Raw genomic sequence first — 21,317 nt, forward strand, 5'->3', positions numbered from 1 at the left:
GCGCTCTTCCCCACAACATTTTTAAAAAAGGCCTGCGGAGCGCACAAGGCAGATTTGAGATTTAAACTCCTGCACAGCTTTGTCCAGAGCAGACTGGAACATGGACGCATTGTCATGGAGCATCTCCTTTAAATTCCTCAAAGATTGCAGAGGAATTTGCTAAATTTTATGCAGACCTTCATGATCTAGATAATTCAACCCCGAATAAAAAAACCCGGGCTCGTCCCATATCGAGAATTATCTGAGAGATTGTAATCTCCCAAAATTGACGGAGGATCATAAAATTTTAAATGCAAAAATAAATTTTAGGGCCTTGTCTATTAGATTTATTTGATGATTTCCTCTAAGGAAAACAAATCCCCCCACAGATGACGAAGGCCAATATAGTGGCGAAAAGGAAAGGGAAAGGATCCTTTACATTGTGGTAGCTACAGGCAAATCTCGCTTCTTAATACGGATCTGAAAATCTATAGTAAAATTCTGGCTAGCAGGTTGAATCCAACACTTCCTAGATTAATACATAATGACCAGGTGGGATTTGTGAGTGAACGTCAGACGTCGGATAATACAAGGAAAATAATTAATGTTATTGACCAGGTACATAAGTCTAAATTGAAAGTTGTGTTGCTGAGCCTGGATACAGAGAAGGCGTTTGATAGGATAAGGTGGGATTTTCTAGATAAAACACAACAGGCATTCGGATTCTCCGGGGTTTTTTTTTTTACAGGGGGTATGGACCCTCTATCAGTCACCGACAGCCACTTTGAAGATTCCGGGGGTAGGGAAACCTGATAACAATCAAGAATGGTACGAGACAGGGATGCCCCCTCTCTCCTCTACTTTTTGCCTTAACAATTGAGCCTCTCGCGGCCTCTATAAGAGCTTCCCCAAAAATACAAGGGATCAAAATAAAAGATGAGTATTATAAAATGTCATTATTTGCAGATGATATTATTCTTACTATAGCTAATCCATTGACATCCATCCCAAATATAAAGTTAATATGGGAAAGTCGGAAGCCTTAAATTTGATGCTAACCAAAAAGGAGGTTGAGGTTCTAAAATGGCATTTTGATTATAAATGGAAAAAGACTATAGGGGCCTATGCACTAAGCGCGATAAAAAAAATTGCCGTCCTGTTTAAATTGCCATTTTGACAGCATTGCTATCACAGTATGCAGAAAGCCCAGAATACATGTGACAGCAACATTTGCTAAACTGGCGATTAGCCAGCGATGTGCTGATCGCCCCTCTGAAAAGGGCTCACCCTGCGATTTATTTCTGCTGCAAGGGGAGAGCCACTTCTCCCTGCGCAAATCTTGTCAGAGATCAAACATTTTTTATATAAAATGTAATACTAGTGGCAGGGGGTCTCCGGAGCAGAACCTCATTGATTTGAGGTCTGGGGACCCCCTGCTTCCCGAGATACAGGCCCCATATGGGGTGCCGGTATCTCCTATGCATTTAAGTGTCCTGCGTCACATGACCGTCGGAATAAAATCCATAGGAGATACCGGCACCCCATAACGGGGCCTGAATCTCGAGAAGCAGGGGGTCCCCGGACCTCAAATTAATGCTGTGCTGATTCGGAGACCCCCTGCTACAATACACTAGTATTAAAACCCAAATAAAAAATTGAACAAATTCGTTACCGTAGCGACTATCCGCTATGGTAATGAAGCTGCTTTAATTTAATTTTTATTGATAGTGTGTGGGAGCAGGGGGTCTCCTCAGATGCAGCAAGAACAAATAGCGCACAGCCAGGGAGCCAGGTGGAGATAAAATAAAATACCTTTTATTTCAGTGCATAGCTAATGACATCTTCACCCCCTTGGGGACAGAAAAAACACACCTCCTATGCGTTTCGGACCGGTAGGTCCTTTATCAAGGAGTATGGTAGATGGAGCAATCAGATACCTTATATACCCGTAACTTCATTAAGCTAATTAGACAGATCTGTGCTCAATCGCGTAAAAATCCCCATTGCACATGACATTACGTCACGCGGGGCGCCAACACACAGGCACCAAGGCCTCTGGGTAAGAAACGCCCCCCCGCGCTTGCCCGCGCACGCCCACTGAGGCATACAAACAGGAGTGCTAATCCATGTCTTGGTCACTAAACCCGCCCCGTATGACGTCACTTCGGGCCTCTGATAGGATAAAGCGCACCGCTACTCAACCAATGAGCAGGATGAACAGACGATGCGCCACCCACCAAACCCCCCCAGTAAACATCAAAACGGAGCGCAACTATTAGCAATGCAATAATCCAAATGCAATCATAAGGAATACCAAAGTTATTACCTAAATAAAGAGCAAAATTGCAATGTTTTCAAGGTAACCAATTTAACCAAGGTAACCCCATTGCTCCAAATCCCACAAAAACAAATCCCATTTCACATCATAATAAAACCAAAAACCTTGTTGTTGGATCAACACCAACATGACAAATCATCAATTACAAAATATACACACATTATCCAACTTAAAAACACATATCAATATATTAAAAACAAGTTAGATAATCTTTAGACATTCTTTATATGAGTCTAAGAGTTTTCCTCCAAGGAATGAAGAGATAGATGAATCAACAAATCTAAACCATTCATAATGATCTTACTTATATCAATGATATTTAACAAGTTGCAACTTATTCAGGGTTGCAAATACAATATTTATAATCACATTTTCCTCAAACGTGTCTGATATGCAAACTAAGGTGATAATATCAACTCTCTTAGCCGTAAATGTTCTGCAACATACAGTACCAATAACAATCCAAACTCAGAATACAGATTAACAATATTTTTGCAGGGTTTAATATTTTAAGAAATGGCTCAAGTTCCACTCTACATTTAAACCTCAGGGAGTTCTGGTTTGAAGCATAAAAATCCAGTAAGCCTCCCTGCGGCCCAACATATTGAGCAAATCACCCCCCTCTCTCACTCGCAAAAACCTTTTCAATTCCTTTTACTGTAAATCCTTTAATGCCACCTTTGGCACATTTTGAAAAATGTTTGGATACTGGGTGGAACAAGTCTCCCTTCTTAATCAATCTTACATGTTGAAGTATCCTGTTCTTTAAAGATCTAGTAGTCCTCCCTACATAATTAAATTTAATTATACAATTTCATACAGGAATTGAACCCAGGACCCTTTCATATGTTGGTTAAGAGTTCTACCACTACACCACAGAAGCTGCTTCTGGATTTCCCTTCATGGCTGGCACGCCACTGACTACTCCTGGAGATGACGCGAGTGGGTAAGAGACTTTAAGACTGCAATAGTTGAGTACTTTTATGTGTCCATTTCAAGTGACTCACAGGTCTATATATTATACCCACTCCCACTGGTTTCTTCATGGAATTGATTATACTGGAATAACAGTTTTTATCTGGATGAAGTTGTCTGGGGTTGAGCACCCTATTTTTTTCTTGCTTCTAGGTCTCCTCAGATGAACCGCATTGATTTTAGCCTCGGGGACCCCCTGCTTCCTGAGTAACAGGCCCAGATATGGGGTGCCGGTATCTACTCCAGTATTTAAATCCCACGGACACGTGACGCAGACGATTTAAAAATGTCGGCGATACTGACACCCGATGCCCCATACTGGGGCCTGTAACTCATGAAGCAGGGGGTCCCTGAGGCAGAAACCAAAGCGGTTACATGCATTCAATATTTTTGTTACCTTTAGAAGCGTTGATCCGCCGAATCCTGGCGTTTCAGGAAGGTCTCATCAAAGTCAATCCAACACCATCCACCTTGAAGATCTGGAACAGGTAACAAAATTCTTCTATCTTCTTCTGTCATTATTTCTTATTTTCTTTAATGTTCTATCTTCTTTCTTCATCTGTCAATCCAACCCCATGGTAAGTCCACAATACGATGTTGTCTCGTCAGCTTCTTGAGGTAAAATGAGACTTCAAGGCCTTATATATGGCCTGTGACATCACATTTTCATGTCAGATGGTACAGCTCCAATCTGATTGGACGCTGTATCATATGCCCAACTCTTTTTTTTTGGTTAAGGATGTGACGTCATCTCCAAGGGAGGTACGTCTCATCCTGCAAACCACATGGCTATATCACAAGGTATTAGAGTCAATGTGCTTCAAGACTCTCTCCTCATTGTTGCTCCTTGTGTGCTGAGGAAAATCTCTGCAGTCCTCCCTCTCCTTATGTCAGTCCACATGTGAGCTAAGGAATCTCTCTCCTGATTCTCACATCAGGCTTTTCTCATAGTCCTAATCAGCCAGGTGGAGCAATTGCCTGTGTGCAATTAACCAGCTCGCTGCTGGATTTAGAGGCAGTTTCTCTCAAACAGTGATAAGTCCCTGTTACACCCCCTCTCTTTCTCTTTTCTTTCCCCTCTCTCTTTCCTTCCCCCTCTCTCTCCTTCCCCCCTCTCTTCTTCCCCCTCTTTCTCCCCCCCCCCCCCGTCTCTCTCCCCTCACTCCTCCAGGGCAGCCGGTAGGCAGCAGGCAATCTCAGATCCTCTCTTCTCTTCCAATATCCCTGCCCCCCCCTCTCTCTCACTCCTCTCTTTCTCTCTCTATTTCCTTCCCCCTCTCTCTCTCTCCTTCCCCCTCTCTCCCCCTTCTCTCTCTCTGTCTCCTTCCCCCCTCTCTCCTTTCCCCCCTATCTCTCTCTGTCTCCTTCACCTCTCTCTCTGTGTCATTCCCCCCTCTCTCTCTCTCTCCTTTCCCCCCTCTCTCTCTTTCCCCCCCTCTCTCACTCTCCTTCCCCCATATATAATGTGTGTGTATTTTGGGGATGGGGGGTAGTGTGTGTGTGGGGGGGGGCGAGGGGGTCGTGTATGTGTTTTTGGGGGGAGTGTAGTGTATGTATATATTGTGTATTTGTAAATGACACCGTTTTGCACAGAAAAACTATGAAGAAAACTAAATAAAGGGACTTATTATGCGATGGTTTTTATTCCCCCACATATTTTGTCGTATGTTAATGCTTATAAAGTATATACCTATTAGTGTGTGTACAGTATATGTATGTGTTTGTGGAGGTGTAATATTCGTGCATGCAGGGCCGCTTTATACATTAGGCCGACTAGGCACAGTGACTACAAACCTTTTAGGGCCTACAATATTTCACTTGAAAAAATACCTAAAAAAAAAAAAATCACAAAATAAAATGCCTTTGAAGTATCGATACCTTTAAATATCGAAACAAAAGTATCGATGCCAAATATCTCTAGTATCGAAAGAAACAAGCAAACGATGAAATTAGCATAAAAATGAGTAAAAATATTGGACACACAGGCCCCTAGAAATTAAAGCGCCCAGGGCTTACGAAGGTCTTAAAACGGCCCTGCATGCATGTGTTGCGGCTCTCTGAATATTTTGGAGAAATACATTATTTATGAAATGGCTCTTCTTCCTGGAGAGGTTACAGAAGCCTGCACTAGGCCAAAAGATCACATACTATAGAATCACAGTCCCCTTAGAAGTAAATACAATGATGGCAACTTGCAACATTTATGCAGTATACTTGAAAATGCACCGTGCAGTTGGTTAGAACTTTTGGTATTTCAATTCTATCGTATGCCAATATTAGGGATTTGATGCACAACTGTGAATTACATTATTTTTATATGTTTTTCCAGAAAATCTGAAAGAATAAAAAAAACTTGCCCTTGTCCATATACATCTGTTTTTATTTGCGATGCAGGTCATGCATGCTGGGAACTCAATATCCCACTGTGCAGAACACATTCCTGCTTTGCATAGTAAACATAATCTGTTTAGTCACAGCCTTGCCAAGGCTCAAAGCACTTGGGTAACTTAAAGTAGTAATCTTGGAGATTATCTGCAGCTGAACTATGCTCTTCCCGGGAACTCAATAACAGTCAGATGAGCTAGATAGCGGTAATAAATATATGTTTCAAAATAAATAGATTTTGATGTTGTTCAGATGATCGGATTGGAAACGAATTGAAAAAGAACTGGAGGAAACATTATCTGTCTGCGGTTTGTATTTGAAAGTATGTTTTAGAGGCATGCCATGATTAGGACAAAATAAATATCAGCCCAAAATTCTAATTCATATAATTGCAGAATAATCTTTTTAAAATACATGTTTCTCTCAACGTTAAAAATATCTTCTGCCGGAAAACTGTCAAAATCAATTTTACCATTGATTTCCAAGTGGCTGCAACATCCTGCCTGGATAAGCCCTATGCAATTACAGTGAATCTTTTTCTGCTCGCTAGTCTCGGTCACAGCTAAAACATGGTTTAGAAAATCATGATGAAATATTCAGTCACATACAACAAACTGACCTGAGTCCACTTTCCCACTGTACTATCTGCCATATCATTACTTTAGCAGGCTGTTTCGATGCTCGTGTACCCCAATGACCTTCATCATGAAATAATTATTACCGTGAATACTCTGTTGATGTCTTGTAAGGTTGTACGTCTCTGGCACGCATATTGTGAGACTTGAGCACATGATGAAGAAAGTGGCATATTGAAACTGGCAGAACAATCTTGCTGTACCTGAAGAGAAAAATGCATACAGGGACCATTGAAACGCTAGAAAAATCAAGCTGTTTTATTCTCTACTGAAATTCACAGATGCTGGCTTATTTTTTTTATGCTGAACACATTCTGCGTGGAATTCTTAAAAAAAACAAAAAAAACCTAATATGATCATTCCTGCAGATCTATTAGAGGGGATTGCAATTTTATGCAATTAACTTCACATAAGAAGGAGCAGAATCAATGTTGGTTGACCATGAGTGTATTTAAGTTGAATTATTGCATGGTGACATTTAAAAGCCGCTAAAGTGCAGCTCATGACAAATTAATGAATTTAAAATAACCAGTTTCTATACAATGTATTATTATTATGATTATTTTTAGCACTAGCTATACATTTAAATACTGGACAGGTAATAGCAGCATTCGGAAAGTAAGAAACATTGAAATCAATCACTTGACCAAGCTCTATGGTCTCTTATGGCATATAATAGTATTAGTATATAATATATAGTGCTTTATGTAAAGAAAAATATACGAACGGCTTAAAGCTACTGTATAGCCCCTATTTGATTATTGATATTACTTGTTTGTAGTCCTTAACCTGCCCTTTGTCTGCTCACTAGAAGAATCCATATATTTCATTGTTTTATTGTACCACACCAGTTATACCTTTCTTCATAGGCTTATGATCAGGTTGAAAATGGACATAGAGTAGTATCCACCCATAAAATTAATAAATAGGCTTAAATAGTTATCAAAATAATTATTCAGACAGCACTACCACCAAAATATGAATATTCCTTAGAGTGAGGGTGCATGGGGGAAAAAGGCATCACCCCAAATGGCCCAATCAAGTCAAACAATTATGTACAGTAGATATGTTCCCCAGCACTCAATGACAACAGAGGTCAACACTTCAGTCTTGTTACTGTAAGTCACATAAATCAATGAAAATACAGCAAAGTGGCAACCATACCCCGCAAGTGAACATGCAGGTCCATATATAAAACAAATAAGGAGGCAACAGTCACCGCAGAAATAATTATCTCATATACACATGTAAAGGTCAATAAGTCATCCTTGTGAAATAAACACACAGCAGTGGATAAGTCCTTATTGCGGAATACGCAGGGAAAATATTAGTAATACCTCGAAAAGAGCTCTTATGTAAGTGACAAAAAAATTATATTACTACAGTACAACAGAATGATGCGGGTGCTCAAAACACTGTAATCCATGAACAATATATATCAGAGAGAACTCTTATTTGAGTGACTCATATTTGTTCTTATTATTTGTGTACAGTATGTTTACTTGTGGGGTATGGTTGCCCCGTTGCTGTATTTCATTAATTTATACAGTATAGCTCAACAAGACTGAAGTGCTTTGGCAAAACGTGATCGTTGTTTTCATTGGGTGCTGGGGAACATTTCTATAATTGGCTTATGTAATTAGATGCATCATTTAAAATGATGCGTCACTGACGCTTGGTTGGAAGTACTTGAGAATCCACACTTATGATTTAAGGAGCAGGTCCAATAGGGCCCATTGTGGGTTACCGTACCCAAACAGATGATAACTGCCATTGACCAGTTCAGGTGCATAAAACCTTTATGAATAAAAGGTTTAATGAACAACTGCCTAAAAGTATTGGATAATCTGGTCATATTTGCAAAAGTACTATTCTTTCTTTTTAGTAATACCTTTGATACTAAAATGCTATTTCCTTGTATGTAACTGTTTCAGTATACGGAACTTCTACCAGCAATACTGGGACATTATACAGCACAGCTCTTTGTATTGGTCCTCACTCCTTTTTAGCTTGACATGCACTATACCAAGGGTCTCCAAACTCAGTCCTCAAGGGCCGCCACCAGGCCGGCTTTTATGGATATCCCTGTTTCAGCACAGGTGGCTCAATCAGTGGTTCAGACACTGCACTACTGATTGAGCCACGTGTGCTGAAACAGGGATATCCATAAAAGCTGGCCTGTTGGCGGCCCTTGTGACTGAGTTTAGAGACCCCTTCACTATACTGTAACAATTTAGCTCATCCTGTATGTATCAAACTCAAAAGCATACTGAAATATTAAGTGTCCGAGAGGTTAAAATGAACCGGTCCCAGAGCACAGGGTTCCAGGATGAGAGCCTCCCCCTCCCACCCCCTCCCCTGTTGCAACTCTGCAAGTTCCCTTTCTCTTACCCGTTCCTCCACTCTCACCCTCCTCTGTCACCTGCTCTCTCACTCACTTCTCTCACTCACTCACCCCCTCTCTCACACCTCTCATTCATTTCTCTCACCCCATCACTCTTCCCCCCCTCACTCACCCCTCACTCTCTCAGCCCCCCTCTTTTCCAACCCCTTCTGTTCCCTCCATCTCACTCTTTTCTCTCTGTCACTCACTGACCCCTCTCTCTCTCACCCCCTCTCACTCACTCCTCTCTATCCCACCTCTCTCACTCATCCCTCAGCACCCTCTCCTCTCACCTCTGTCTCTCACCCCTCACTCACTCCTCACTCCTCTCTATCCCACCTCTCTCACTCATCCCTCAGCACCCTCTCTCTCCTCTCCTCTCACCCCTCTCACCCTCTCTCTCACCCCTCTCTCTCTGTCTCTCATCTCCCTCTCTCTCACCCATCTCTCCCTCTCTCTCTTAGCCCCCGACTCTCAGCCTCCCTCTGTTCTTTCACCCACTCACCCTCACTCACTCATCTCTGTCACTGACTAACCCCTCTCTCTCACCCACCCCCACTCCTCTCTTTCACTTATTCACCCCTCTCGACCCCTATCTCTCAACCCCCTCTTACCCACTATCTCTCTCACCCCTTTCCCTTACAACCCTCCCCTTCAGCCTCCCTCCCTCTCCCCATCCCTTTGTCTCACTCACCCCTTTCTCACTTACACCCCTCACTCACACACCCCGCACTCACTCAACCCGCACTCACCCCTCTCTCGCACTCATCCCTCTCTCTCTCTCTCATCTCCCTCTCTCTCACCCCTCTCTCTCACCCATCTCTCTCAGCCCCCGTCTCTCTCAGGCCCCGTTTCTCTGTTCTCTCACCCACTCACCCTTCTCACTCATCTTTGTCACTCACTAACCCCTCTCTCCCACCCACCTCACTCACCCCCACTCCTCTCTTTCACTTACTCACCCCTCTCGACCCCTATCTCTCTCAACCCACTCTCACCCACCTCATCCCCTCTCATCCCCCTATCTCTCTCACCCCTCTCCCTTACAACCCTCTCCCTCAGCCTCCCTCCCACCCCCTCACTCACCCCTCTCTCACTCACCCCTCTCACACTCACCCTCTCGCACTCACCCTCTCGCACTCACTCAATCCGCACTCACTCAATCCGCACTCACCCCCATCTCTCTCACTCACCCCCGTCTCTCTCACTCACTCACCCCCATCTCTCTCTCTCGCCCACCCCTCTCTCTCTTGCCCACCCCTCTCTCTCTCTTCACCCACCCTTCTCTCTCACTCATCCCTCTCTCCACCCCCTCCCACCCAATAATTTTACCTGATGGATTCAGCGGCAGAAGGGAGCTGGGCCTCCACGGATGGATGTGGAAATTGGGCCTGACTTCTGGTGGGCCCAACTTCTGGCAACGCCAGTTGTGACAGGGAGGGGAGGTGCTTGGCCGGAGAGGGCCCTGCCGTGGAGTAGAGCAAGGGTTTAACATGTCTCTGTAAATTCTCCCTACTTACCACTGAGATTATAAGCTCTTCGGGGCAGGGACTCTCCCAGTGTTTGCTTTTGTGTCTGAGTAACTTACTCCTATTATGTCTACTATTATTTTGTCATGTGTACTACTGCTGTAAATCACTATGTACATGGAAGGCACTATACAAATAAAGGTATACATACATACATTTATTGGGAGTGTCATCCATGGGCAGCTGTATCTATAGAATCTAAACATTATAAATTAAATTATGTTTATTTGGTAACAGATGCAAATAAATTAATTCTGCTTTCTCTCGAAAATGCTATATAAATGCAAATCTTCCGTTAAAATTAGAAAGTTTGCAAGCCATCTGGGAAAGAAAAGGGATATGTGTATATTTCTGTGGATCTGGCTAAAGATACTTCAATCATGCAGGAAATCAGGAAGGTAAAACCTTTTGCTAATAAATAAGTGGGGAAAAAATCAAAATTCCCTCAAGGAGCATTTCAAGTATGAGTAATAAACCATATTAGAAATATTATTCATGCCTGCATGCTGTTTCAGTACAAGCGCAACAATGATAATTTAGTGAGGATCAAAAAAAATACTGTGCAAAAGCTGCAGCTATCCTGGGAAATCTGATTAAAATTATAACCAACATAACCTTCTGAAATAACAGTTATGCAGCATGTGACCAAAATGGCAGATATGCTGCTGTAAATAAAAGCTGACCTTTATAAGACATACATTAAAAAAAAGTCACAGGGAAACTATTCATGAAACTTTGAGATTGTCAATGCAAATGCGTTCTGAAAACGGCGTGCAATTTGACGCGAGATAAATCTGGCATTTTTGCCGTAACCATTAAGAATTATCTACGTAAAGATATTGCACACCTTGACATCACATTTGCATGCACTTTACACCCAATTTGCTGCAAAACCTGCCGGAAACTGACAGAGAACAATTTAGGAGAGGGCTCATGGTCATCGTTTATTTAACCTATATTCTACTTGAGATACTTGGAAAGTATGCAAAGTTAAATACAGTAAAACATGTTCAAACGATTTAAGTTTGCATATTTCCCAGGTATTTCAGGTGAGGTGTAGGTTATTCTGTTTGGGAGTATGCAAGTCAATGGTCTCTCTTCTTTATCTTCCCCTACTCTCGTCACTTCTATCTTCTCCCCTCTCCTACCCCGCTCTTCTCTCCTCCGAAAGATGTATTTCGCCTACATAAGGGAGATGAGATTTTTGGCTATTAATTTTTGGGTTATCTGCACGATTACATCATATTGGATAGCCCATGAAAATGTAATTTTTGTTCAGTTTGCCTGATTTGCATTAACAATTTGCATACCAAACCGCGTAAAAAAAATCAGTGTTTCACGCATGGTTTAGAAGTGCAATAAACGCTTAACAAATGTGGCAAGATACAAACTTATGCAAACAAAATGCCTTTTTAAAATATAAATAGCCCCTTTTATCTTCAGAGTAATTTATGAAAGGGCAGAAGGATTGTGGGATTTCAAAATAGATGCATCTTGCATTATTGTGTTGTGTTAATGTACTGTAATTAATGTTGTTGAAAAATGTATCCAGAACGTTGTGCATCAAAGCTTGGTTTTAAGCTTGGAAAATTGAAAACAACTGCTGCATAATCTGAATAGGTGTGGCCAATTTATCCGGCTCCTGTAATGTCCATCTCGCAGCATGTCCAAGATTTACTATTCCATCCATAAGCATCTGCTCAAATAATAAATGTGTTCATGTGTCGAAGAGTGGAACCACCAGATATTTTTCAGTGCAGTTCACGTTTGGACTCATCTGTGCCGAAGGTTGTTCTATTTCAGGCCAATAAGTGCTCCATTATCATGTTAGTGCTCCCCAATCACACGCTGCAGGGGAAGTTTAGATATCCAATGTTCACTATGCTGTATTGAGGTTTTACAACACATTGTGGAAAATGTACATATTCTGTATACAGTGTATATATATATATACTAGCTGAGAGACCCGGCGTTGCCCGGGATGTAAATGCGTAATAGGTAGTATTATTTATAAATCGTGGAACAATAGGTGAGTATCTGTTGTAAAGGTTTGGGGGGGGGAGAAAGGGGAGCGGGGGGGGGAGAAAGGGGAGCGGGGGGGGGAGAAAGGGGAGCGGGGGGGAGAAAGGGGAGCGATGGGGAGAAAGGGGAGTGGGGGGGGAGAAAGGGGAGCGGGGGGGGAGAAAGGGGAGCGGGGGGGGAGAAAGGGGAGCGGGGGGGAGAAAGGGGAGCGGGGGGGGAGAAAGGGGAGCGGGGGGGGAGAAAGGGGAGCGGGGGGGGGAGAAAGGGGAGCGGGGGGGGGGGAGAAAGGGGAGCGGGGGGGAGAAAGGGGAGCGGCGGGGGGAGAAAGGGGAGCGGGGGGGGGAGAAAGGGGAGCGGGGGGGAGAAAGGGGAGCGGGGGGGAGAAAGGGGAGTGGGGGGGGAGAAAGGGGAGCGGGCGGAGGGGGAAAGGGGAGCGGGGGGGGGGGAGAAAGGGGAGAGGGGGAGAAAGGGGAGCGGGGGGGTGAGAAAGGGGAGCGGGGGGGAGAAAGGGGAGCGGGGGGGAGAAAGGGGAGTGGGGGGGGAGAAAGGGGAGCGGGCGGGGGGGAAAGGGGAGCGGGCGGGGGGGAAAGGGGAGCGGGGGGGGGAAAGGGGAGCGGGGGGGGAAAGAGGAGCGGGGGGGGGAAAGGGGAGCGGGGGGGGGAAAGGGGAGCGGGGGGGGGAAAGGGGAGAGCGGGGGGGGGAAAGGGGAGCGGGGGGGGAAAGGGGAGCGGGGGGGGAAAGGGGAGCGGGGGGGAAAGGGGAGCGGGGGGGGGAAAGGGGAGCGGGGGGAAAGGGGAGTGGGGGATGGGGGAAAGGGGAGTGGGGGACGGGGGAAAGGGGAGTGGGGGACGGGGGAAAGGGGAGTGGGGGACGGGGGAAAGGGGAGTGGGGGACGGGGGAAAGGGGAGTGGGGGACGGGAAAGGGGAGTGGGGGGGTGGAGAGCAGTGGGCATATGTACTGTCATAATTTATGTATGGGCATTTCCCCCCCCCCCTCCTCCGTGCGTCCGTCCCCCTGCTGGTTCGGCTGGTGGCCCCCCCCGTTCCCCGTGACTCCCCCCCACCCCGTTCCCTGTGACTCACAGCTCTCCCCCTCCCCCCCCCCCCGTTCCCCGTGACTCGCGCTCCCCCTCGCCCCGGCGCCCGCTTGGTCCCCCGATGCCGTCCTGCTGAGTGAGGCGTGCAGGCGGCGGCAGGAAGCGCCCTGTTTGGGCCTGAGACTCGCGCTCCCCCCCCCCCCCGGTGCCCGCTCGATGTGGCGTCCGGCTGAGCGGCGGTAGGAAGCGCCCTGTGTGGGCCTGAGGCTGAGGCGGGACGCGCAGTGGGCCTGAGGCTGAGGCAGGACGCGCAGTGGGCCTGAGGCTGAGGCAGGATGCGCAGTGGGCCTGAGGCTGAGGCGGGACGCGCAGTGGGCCTGAGGCTGAGGCGGGACGCGCAGTGGGCCTGAGGCTGAGGCGGGACGCGCAGTGGGCCTGAGGCTGAGGCGGGACGCACAGTGACTTACCTGAGCGGGTGGTAGCGCCGGGGAGGTAAGGGAGCGGCTGGGGTAGGAGGTCCGCGCTTCCCGTCCGGAGCCAGTGCAGGGCGGCGCACGTGATGGGGGGGTGGACGGACAGAGGGGGTGTGTGTGTGTGTATAGAGCTGCTGTGTTGTGTGTGTGTGTGTGTGTGTGTATAGAGCTGCTGTGTTGTGTGTGTGTGTGTGTGTTTGTGTGTGTATAGACCTGCTGTGTTGTGTGTGTGTGTGTGTGTGTATAGAGCTGCTGTGTTGTGTGTGTGTGTGTGTGTATAGAGCTGCTGTGTTGTGTGTGTGTGTGTGTTGTGACATAGTCCAAAGATGTTAGGCAGCTTTCTGCCCCATTTTAGAGCAGAAAGTGCAGGAATAGTTACAAATGATCCGTTCCACAGCTTCCCATTACCTCAGGCAGCTGGATGGAAAATCCAGACCACAGATTACAATGGCTCTAGTTCTCCCTCACCTGCTCTTCTAATCACATGCACAGGTATTTAGAGCAGAGAGGTTTTGCATTTCACTCTCTCTCCTTAGAGCCTGGAGGCTGGGGGTATCGCTGCTCCCCTGTTTCCAGTTTCGGGGTTGACGGCCCCTCCAAGTATTACAGTACCAGAGGATTTGCCTGGACACGGGACCGAGTTCCCACCACGAACAGATAAGACAAAACAAATGTTTACTGCTGTTGCTAAAAGACTGTGCTGTATCTAAGTGACCCTAAATGAGAGAGCATTGTTTTAAGCTGGGGAACCAGTTTAGTTGGCCAGCAGCTGTTAGAGAGACTGATTCTGATGTGTAGTTAGATCCCTGAAAGGGATAGGATTTTGTTTATATAATTTGGTTTCTTTTTACTTGAAATAACAGTGTGGGAAATACTGTAACAATGAAATGAGTGAACTGCTGAATGAAAGTATCTGAGTACCTCTAATCTACACTTGTTAAAGCTGCAGTACCTTACTTGGATGAAAATAAAGCAGGCAGAAGCCTGAGTTAAGCAGCATAATACTTTGCATGATCCTGTTTGTTGTATAATTAACCCTAGAAGACTGTGTCGGGAAGAACCCACACAGACGTCAGCACTACAAAAGAGGGGCGTTTGTCACATATGGTGGAGAATGCGGGTCGACACTAAAAAGTCTGTGGGTTTGCAAATAAATGCGGGGGTTTAAAATGGCCGCCGAGCTGAACTAAAGTACAGATGCTATGAGTGAAGTCTGTCCCACTGTGTATATCAGTTGTGCTTCTAGCATACACAGAGAATGTGCGAAGTGTGGATGCAATAGCACCCTGAACCCAAACAAAAAACCAAAATGTTTTGCTGAAGAAAAAAAAAAAAAATTGCATCTAGCAAGTGCTGTTTGTAAAGCTAATGCATTTTGCTGAAGTGAGTGAATGTGCAGCTAGCAAGTGCTGTATGCAAGTTGCTGAAGTGAGTGAAATTGCAGCTAGCAAATTGTTCCTGCCGGGTTTCTAAAATGGCCGACGTGAAATGTTTGTTTTGTAATGTACATAATCATGAAAAACAGTGTCCCTTCAGGCCATACGATGATGATGATGATGATGATGACGACTCGTATGTGGCCCCTGGAGGAGAGCCGTACCCACAGATGAATTTAGTATGCTGGGCCTGTCATAAAGTAGGTCACATGGAAGATGTGTGCCCCAAAATTTTCAAAGACAAACAGCTGCAAAAGCAAGCAACGCCCTATGTGTGCAAGCAAGATGTGGAAGCTGATACCAGTGAGCGTGTGCCCAGTACCACTGATATCTCTGGAGCTAATAAAGCAAAAAGAAAGAAGAAGAAAAAGAAAACTGTCCCTCAAGTCACAGGGGAAGTGACCGAGCCACTTGAACCTGCGCTGTCAGGACATGCGTCAGAAAGGCGCCGAGATGTGCTGCAGACCGGAGTGATCGGCAGAATTGTCACGGGAACAGTGGCAAAGGAAAAGGAGGAGCAAAGGGAAGCTGAATCCTTGAACCAGGATAAAGAGGCTTTGGTTTCTGCACTCCAAGCTGCCCGCCATAATTATGAAGTCCTGTGGCAGGATTTGGTGAAGGAGCGAGAATGTTGGAAGAAGGAGCAAGAATCTAACAATAAGGTGCGAGAAGCGAACGCCGAGTTACAGAGGTGTATACTTCCAGCTTTACAAGAGCACGAGGCTTTGAAGAAAACAGAGTCTCTCTTACGGAGTGAGCTGGAAGAGGTGACGACTAGTCTGGAAAAGGCCAACACCGTAATTGTCACCATGGATGAAAAACAGATTAAGTCTGACAAATTGATTGCTATCCTAAAACAGAAATACGGGAAGGCTCTACAAGAGGTTCATGCGCTCAGCACAGAGGTGCAACACTTGCGCCTGGAGGGCCACGGTCTGAACACAGAGCTGGGAATGTTGAAGCAAACCCATGAGATTGCCCTAAGTGAGTTAGAGACTGTAAAGCAAGAAAATGAGACTCTGAAATTGGAAAATTCAGATTTGACTGACCAAGCAGAAAAAATAAAGAAACAGTTGACTCAGGAAAAATTAGAAGTGCAGGAAGCACTACAGAATGCATTGATGCACACTCAGAGCCAGCACCAGGAAGAAATGGACGCTCTGAGAACAGAATTGCGAGATGTATGCACAAAACAGAATTCTCTCGTGGAGGAACTTAACATTTTGAAAAAGGAGAAAAGCATTAGAATAATTCAGAAGCACTGCAAAGCTCTTATCCAAGGAAGAAGGGAAAGAGAAAATTATCAGCGTAAACGCGCCGCAACTATCATCCTACAGGCTGCCTACAGAGGGATGAAAATTCGTGTGTTCAATCACCGGAATAAAGCAGCCTGTGTTCTTCAATCATTCTACCGTGCCCGCATGGTACGAAACAGGTTCCTCATTATGAAAGGAGCAACTATAAAAATCCAGTCTCTGACTAGGATGACACAGAACAGGATTCACTATCAAACCCTGAGAAATGCGTCACTGGTTATCCAGCGGTACTTCCGCCTGAATAAATGTAGACCTCAGGAAAGAGAGGTCCAAGACTACATGCCTGCCGGCTGCAAAGGTAAAATGCCACAGGGTACAGCCAGAGTTAGTGAGAGCCCCATCAAGGTGAAGGTGCTCCAGGTAATCAGTGCTTCATCTTCTAAATACCATATAATTGCCCCAAAGGAAAAATCCCAAATCTCTGTGAGTGATGGTCATGAGAAAATACATGGCAGTAAGAAGTACCATAAAGGTTCAAAGGTCGCAAATCAAAAGCGACGAAGGTCAACGCTGGCCTTGAATTTTTCCAGATCTCGCCACTCTGGGCCACAATATAAAGACAAAGACTATCCGGGCCCAGAGTTCCGTCAGAAGCTAAAGAAACAGTCCAGTCATTTGCAGTTTGCAGAGGCCTATGAAATAAAGTCAGGAAATGTAATGGACTGGAAGTCAAAGAAAAAAAAAAAAAAATGTGTTTGGGGAATTGACCGATATTTTTTTTGTTATTACACGTGTGGACTATGTCACGGACACTTAACTATGCAAATAAGCTATTGTAGTTAAGGTATATTAGGCCTCTAGAATAAGCATTTTGTCAAGGGTACAGTGTTATATTGGTTCTCTGTGTTGAAAATGTAGCTAAACTACAAATTAATATACAGGGTTGATGGCCCTTTCAGTTGGTAAATTATATAATGAAGTTCATATTCGTGTCATGTGAATACTTAATGTTGTACTGAGGAGTTAGCTCAAGTATTTCAGGTAGGACGCTCACCCCAGTGAGGTCCATGGCCGCTCACCCCAGTAGGTGTGAGCTGGGGAGGGGGATATGTGACATAGTCCAAAGATGTTAGGCAGCTTTCTGCCCCATTTTAGAGCAGAAAGTGCAGGAATAGTTACAAATGATCCGTTCCACAGCTTCCCATTACCTCAGGCAGCTGGATGGAAAATCCAGACCACAGATTACAATGGCTCTAGTTCTCCCTCACCTGCTCTTCTAATCACATGCACAGGTATTTAGAGCAGAGAGGTTTTGCATTTCACTCTCTCTCCTTAGAGCCTGGAGGCTGGGGGTATCGCTGCTCCCCTGTTTCCAGTTTCGGGGTTGACGGCCCCTCCAAGTATTACAGTACCAGAGGATTTGCCTGGACACGGGACCGAGTTCCCGCCACGAACAGATAAGACAAAACAAATGTTTACTGCTGTTGCTAAAAGACTGTGCTGTATCTAAGTGACCCTAAATGAGAGAGCATTGTTTTAAGCTGGGGAACCAGTTTAGTTGGCCAGCAGCTGTTAGAGAGACTGATTCTGATGTGTAGTTAGATCCCTGAAAGGGATAGGATTTTGTTTATATAATTTGGTTTCTTTTTACTTGAAATAACAGTGTGGGAAATACTGTAACAATGAAATGAGTGAACTGCTGAATGAAAGTATCTGAGTACCTCTAATCTACACTTGTTAAAGCTGCAGTACCTTACTTGGATGAAAATAAAGCAGGCAGAAGCCTGAGTTAAGCAGCATAATACTTTGCATGATCCTGTTTGTTGTATAATTAACCCTAGAAGACTGTGTCGGGAAGAACCCAGACAGACGTCAGCACTACAAAAGAGGGGCGTTTGTCACAGTGTGTATAGAGCTGCTGTGTTGTGTGTGTGTGTGTGTGTGTGTGTGTGTGTGTGTGTGTGTGTGTGTGTGTGTGTGTGTGTGTGTGTGTGTGTGTGTGTGTGTGTGTGTGTATAGAGCTGCTGTGTTGTGTGTGTGTGTGTGTGTGTGTGTGGCCCGTCACTCCGCCTCAGGCCAATGAGAGGTGTGCGGGGGCGGGCGGCCCAAGGGACCAATGAGATTTCCCCTAGGGACACCGGACATCCAGGCAGGCAGGCATACAGTGCTTTCACTAATATAGTCTAAGATATATATATATATAAAGCAAAAAAAAAATATATATATATATCATTGCTGGTTCAGACTGCCTCTTTGCCTCCTGTCATGTAAACCCTGATAGCTACAGGCTGTGGCAGGCTAGCCTATGGGCATTGAACCCCCCCCCCTCATGCTGACTCTGAGTGACAGAAGTGGTGGTGACTCAGGGTCTGTGTACATTCAATTATGGTACAGACCTTGTGCCCTGCCCTTCTTGAGTATCAGAGAGGAAGTGCTAAATTATAGCAGTTCAGCTCCCATCCTCCTTGGAGTGAGGAAGCAAGAAGCTCAGCTCCTGGGAGAGGGACATGCAGTCAGTCCCTCATGGGCTGACTGAGCAAGAGAGATTACAGGCCTCAAGTCTAACAGAGAGCCAAGGCACCATCCATGGGGACCTAGACCAATCCTCATGCATATGCTGTACTGCTAGCAGTGGCTGCTACCAATAAATCACCCTTTTTATATACCCCTGCCTGAGCTCTCAGTCTATTGGGTAGGGGTATGGATGGAATCTGCCCTAGTAGGGGACTGACTCTGGAAATCCCGGAGCCTGCTAGAGCTGGAGGCGCTGACACTCTGAGTGAATAGTGAAGATCTTCCCAACACCATCGCGGACCACTCAGCTCTCCTGGACCCTCACAGGTATGACAGCACCACAAAGAGCATTAACCAGTAGTACATCTTCCAGATAGGGGGGGAAACTGTGTTACATATATATATCAAATGTATCTTCACCGGACAGACACTGCAGCACGACCTTCCAGCAAGAAAGAGGCAGCACACAAATTGTTAAATAATACAAGAGTATTGAAGGTAAGTGGCACACACACCAACGTTTCGGTCCACTAAACAGGACCTTTCTCAAGGCAGTGCTGTTTGGAGGACCAAAATGTTGGTGTGTGTGTGCCACTTACCTTCAATACACTTGTATTATTTAACAATTTGTGTGCTGCCTCTTTCCTGCTGCCTCTGTCGTGCTGCAGAGTCTGTCCGGTGAGGATACATTTGCTATTTTTGCTCTATGGGGACTAGCACCAACATTTACCTGAATTCACGTGAGTGCCATCTGCTTTCATTGTTTTATATATATATATATATATATATGTAGTGGTGTTCCGCTGCCCCCCCTTGTACCTCCGCTGCGAGGGGATTCGCGGGTGCTGTCAGGGATGAGCGGCAGACCCGCCGGCATTTCTGGAGGGTGGGGGCCGAGCAGGGAGTGCTCCGGTGCTCCGGAGGCCCGACTGTACAGGGCGCCGCCATGTTGTCCCTCGTGCATGCGCAGGGCAGAGAGATGAGGCGGCCATTAGGGTGATCGCGCATGTGCACTAGCCAACCAGGGAAGGCTCTTGGAAGGGACTACATGTCCCATGAGCCTCAGGAGCGCACCACATGATGCCAGGGAACCTATAGGGCTGCTCTGAGGGATTGATACATTTTGCGCGCAGAGCCCACATTAGTCAGGACCAGGAGGAGCTAGGGGTAGGATGTGAGTGCAGGGGTCTGTGACCCACTGCATTAGGCCAGCAATCCCCTAGGCCCCAGTTAGGTCCTGAGTCATATACTAGCTTGTTGTGCTACAGGGACAGGCCCTAGGTAGGGACACTTCCCCATTATCTGTTTGGCAGTCAGGGACACAGTGCTACGCAGCGCGGCCCTGCAAGGTGGGTTCTGGGATCAGAACGCCACCAAAGACACAGAGACTTACGGTGATATTATCCACGCTGGAATTCACCCCACGTGGTGGCGGATGACGACGTCGGACCGGACATAATAACTTTCATAGTCTGCGGAACCCGGGTGCAGGAGCCCTGGGCAGGTATCATTCTACATGTGCACCAACACTGTACAGCAACACCAGGATCACGCCTAAAGGGTGGGGGTACCGCTTGGGGACACTTACGTGGTGGAGTTGCCAAGGGCCCTAAATAGTACTTTGGACATGGTGTGGGGGTACACGGTGTTGGGGGACGTATACAGTGTGGGGTTAAGGCACTGTGAAAAGATGGGTAGTTGTGCCTATGAGTGTCATAGAAGGACACTGTCACTGTTATTATTGCTGAAGTGTATTGTGTTATGTTCTATTCTTCATATAGTAAACTGTTATACTTATACTACTGTGTATGTGGTTACTATATGTGGGTCCTGTGTGGGGTACATTCTACACTCCTAGAATCCTACACAGGTGGTGGCACGGTAAGCAAGATTGTTCCAGAGGATTCACCCCAGGCTCTCACTGGCGGAGGCTCAGGCCTCCTGTGAGCCTAACAGGTATATTGCACCACACCTGGTAACATATAGGTCCCCCCCCCTCACATGCACTCTATCTGTGATTGGGACTGGGGGAATACACACACACACACATATATATATATATATATATATGTGTCATTTGAAATAATTGCCCCAGCAGAATGGGACTTTTACTAAGTTAGTGCACACCTCTAAACATTTCAAGTAGATTTTCCCCTTACAGAGGTACAGTAGCCAGACTTTACTGTTTCCGACACTAGGGCAAGCTTTGGTCACGTGATCGTAGTTGTCCCAGAACCGGCAGATTAATGCTGTGAGGCGGTCATATCTGGAAGCATGGATCCCCCATAGCGTTACCGCAACAGACACCATCTCCGGTGCCGTGGACTTATGCTTTTTCATCCGTGGCTCTGAGACATC

General features: G+C 45.9%; 1 protein-coding gene across 1 annotated transcript in view; it reads right to left on the bottom strand.

Moving 5' to 3' along the window:
• DNTT (DNA nucleotidylexotransferase) overlaps nt 1-21,317 on the bottom strand; it is a 257,582-nt gene that overhangs the window by 184,145 nt on the left and 52,120 nt on the right. The window contains exon 3 of the mRNA XM_075613065.1: nt 6,399-6,515. Within this exon, the coding sequence (XP_075469180.1) occupies nt 6,399-6,515 (117 nt within the window). The remainder of the gene's footprint in view (nt 1-6,398; nt 6,516-21,317) is intronic.

Source organism: Ascaphus truei, chromosome 8 (assembly GCF_040206685.1).
Source record: "Ascaphus truei isolate aAscTru1 chromosome 8, aAscTru1.hap1, whole genome shotgun sequence".
NCBI lineage: Eukaryota > Metazoa > Chordata > Amphibia > Anura > Ascaphidae > Ascaphus > Ascaphus truei.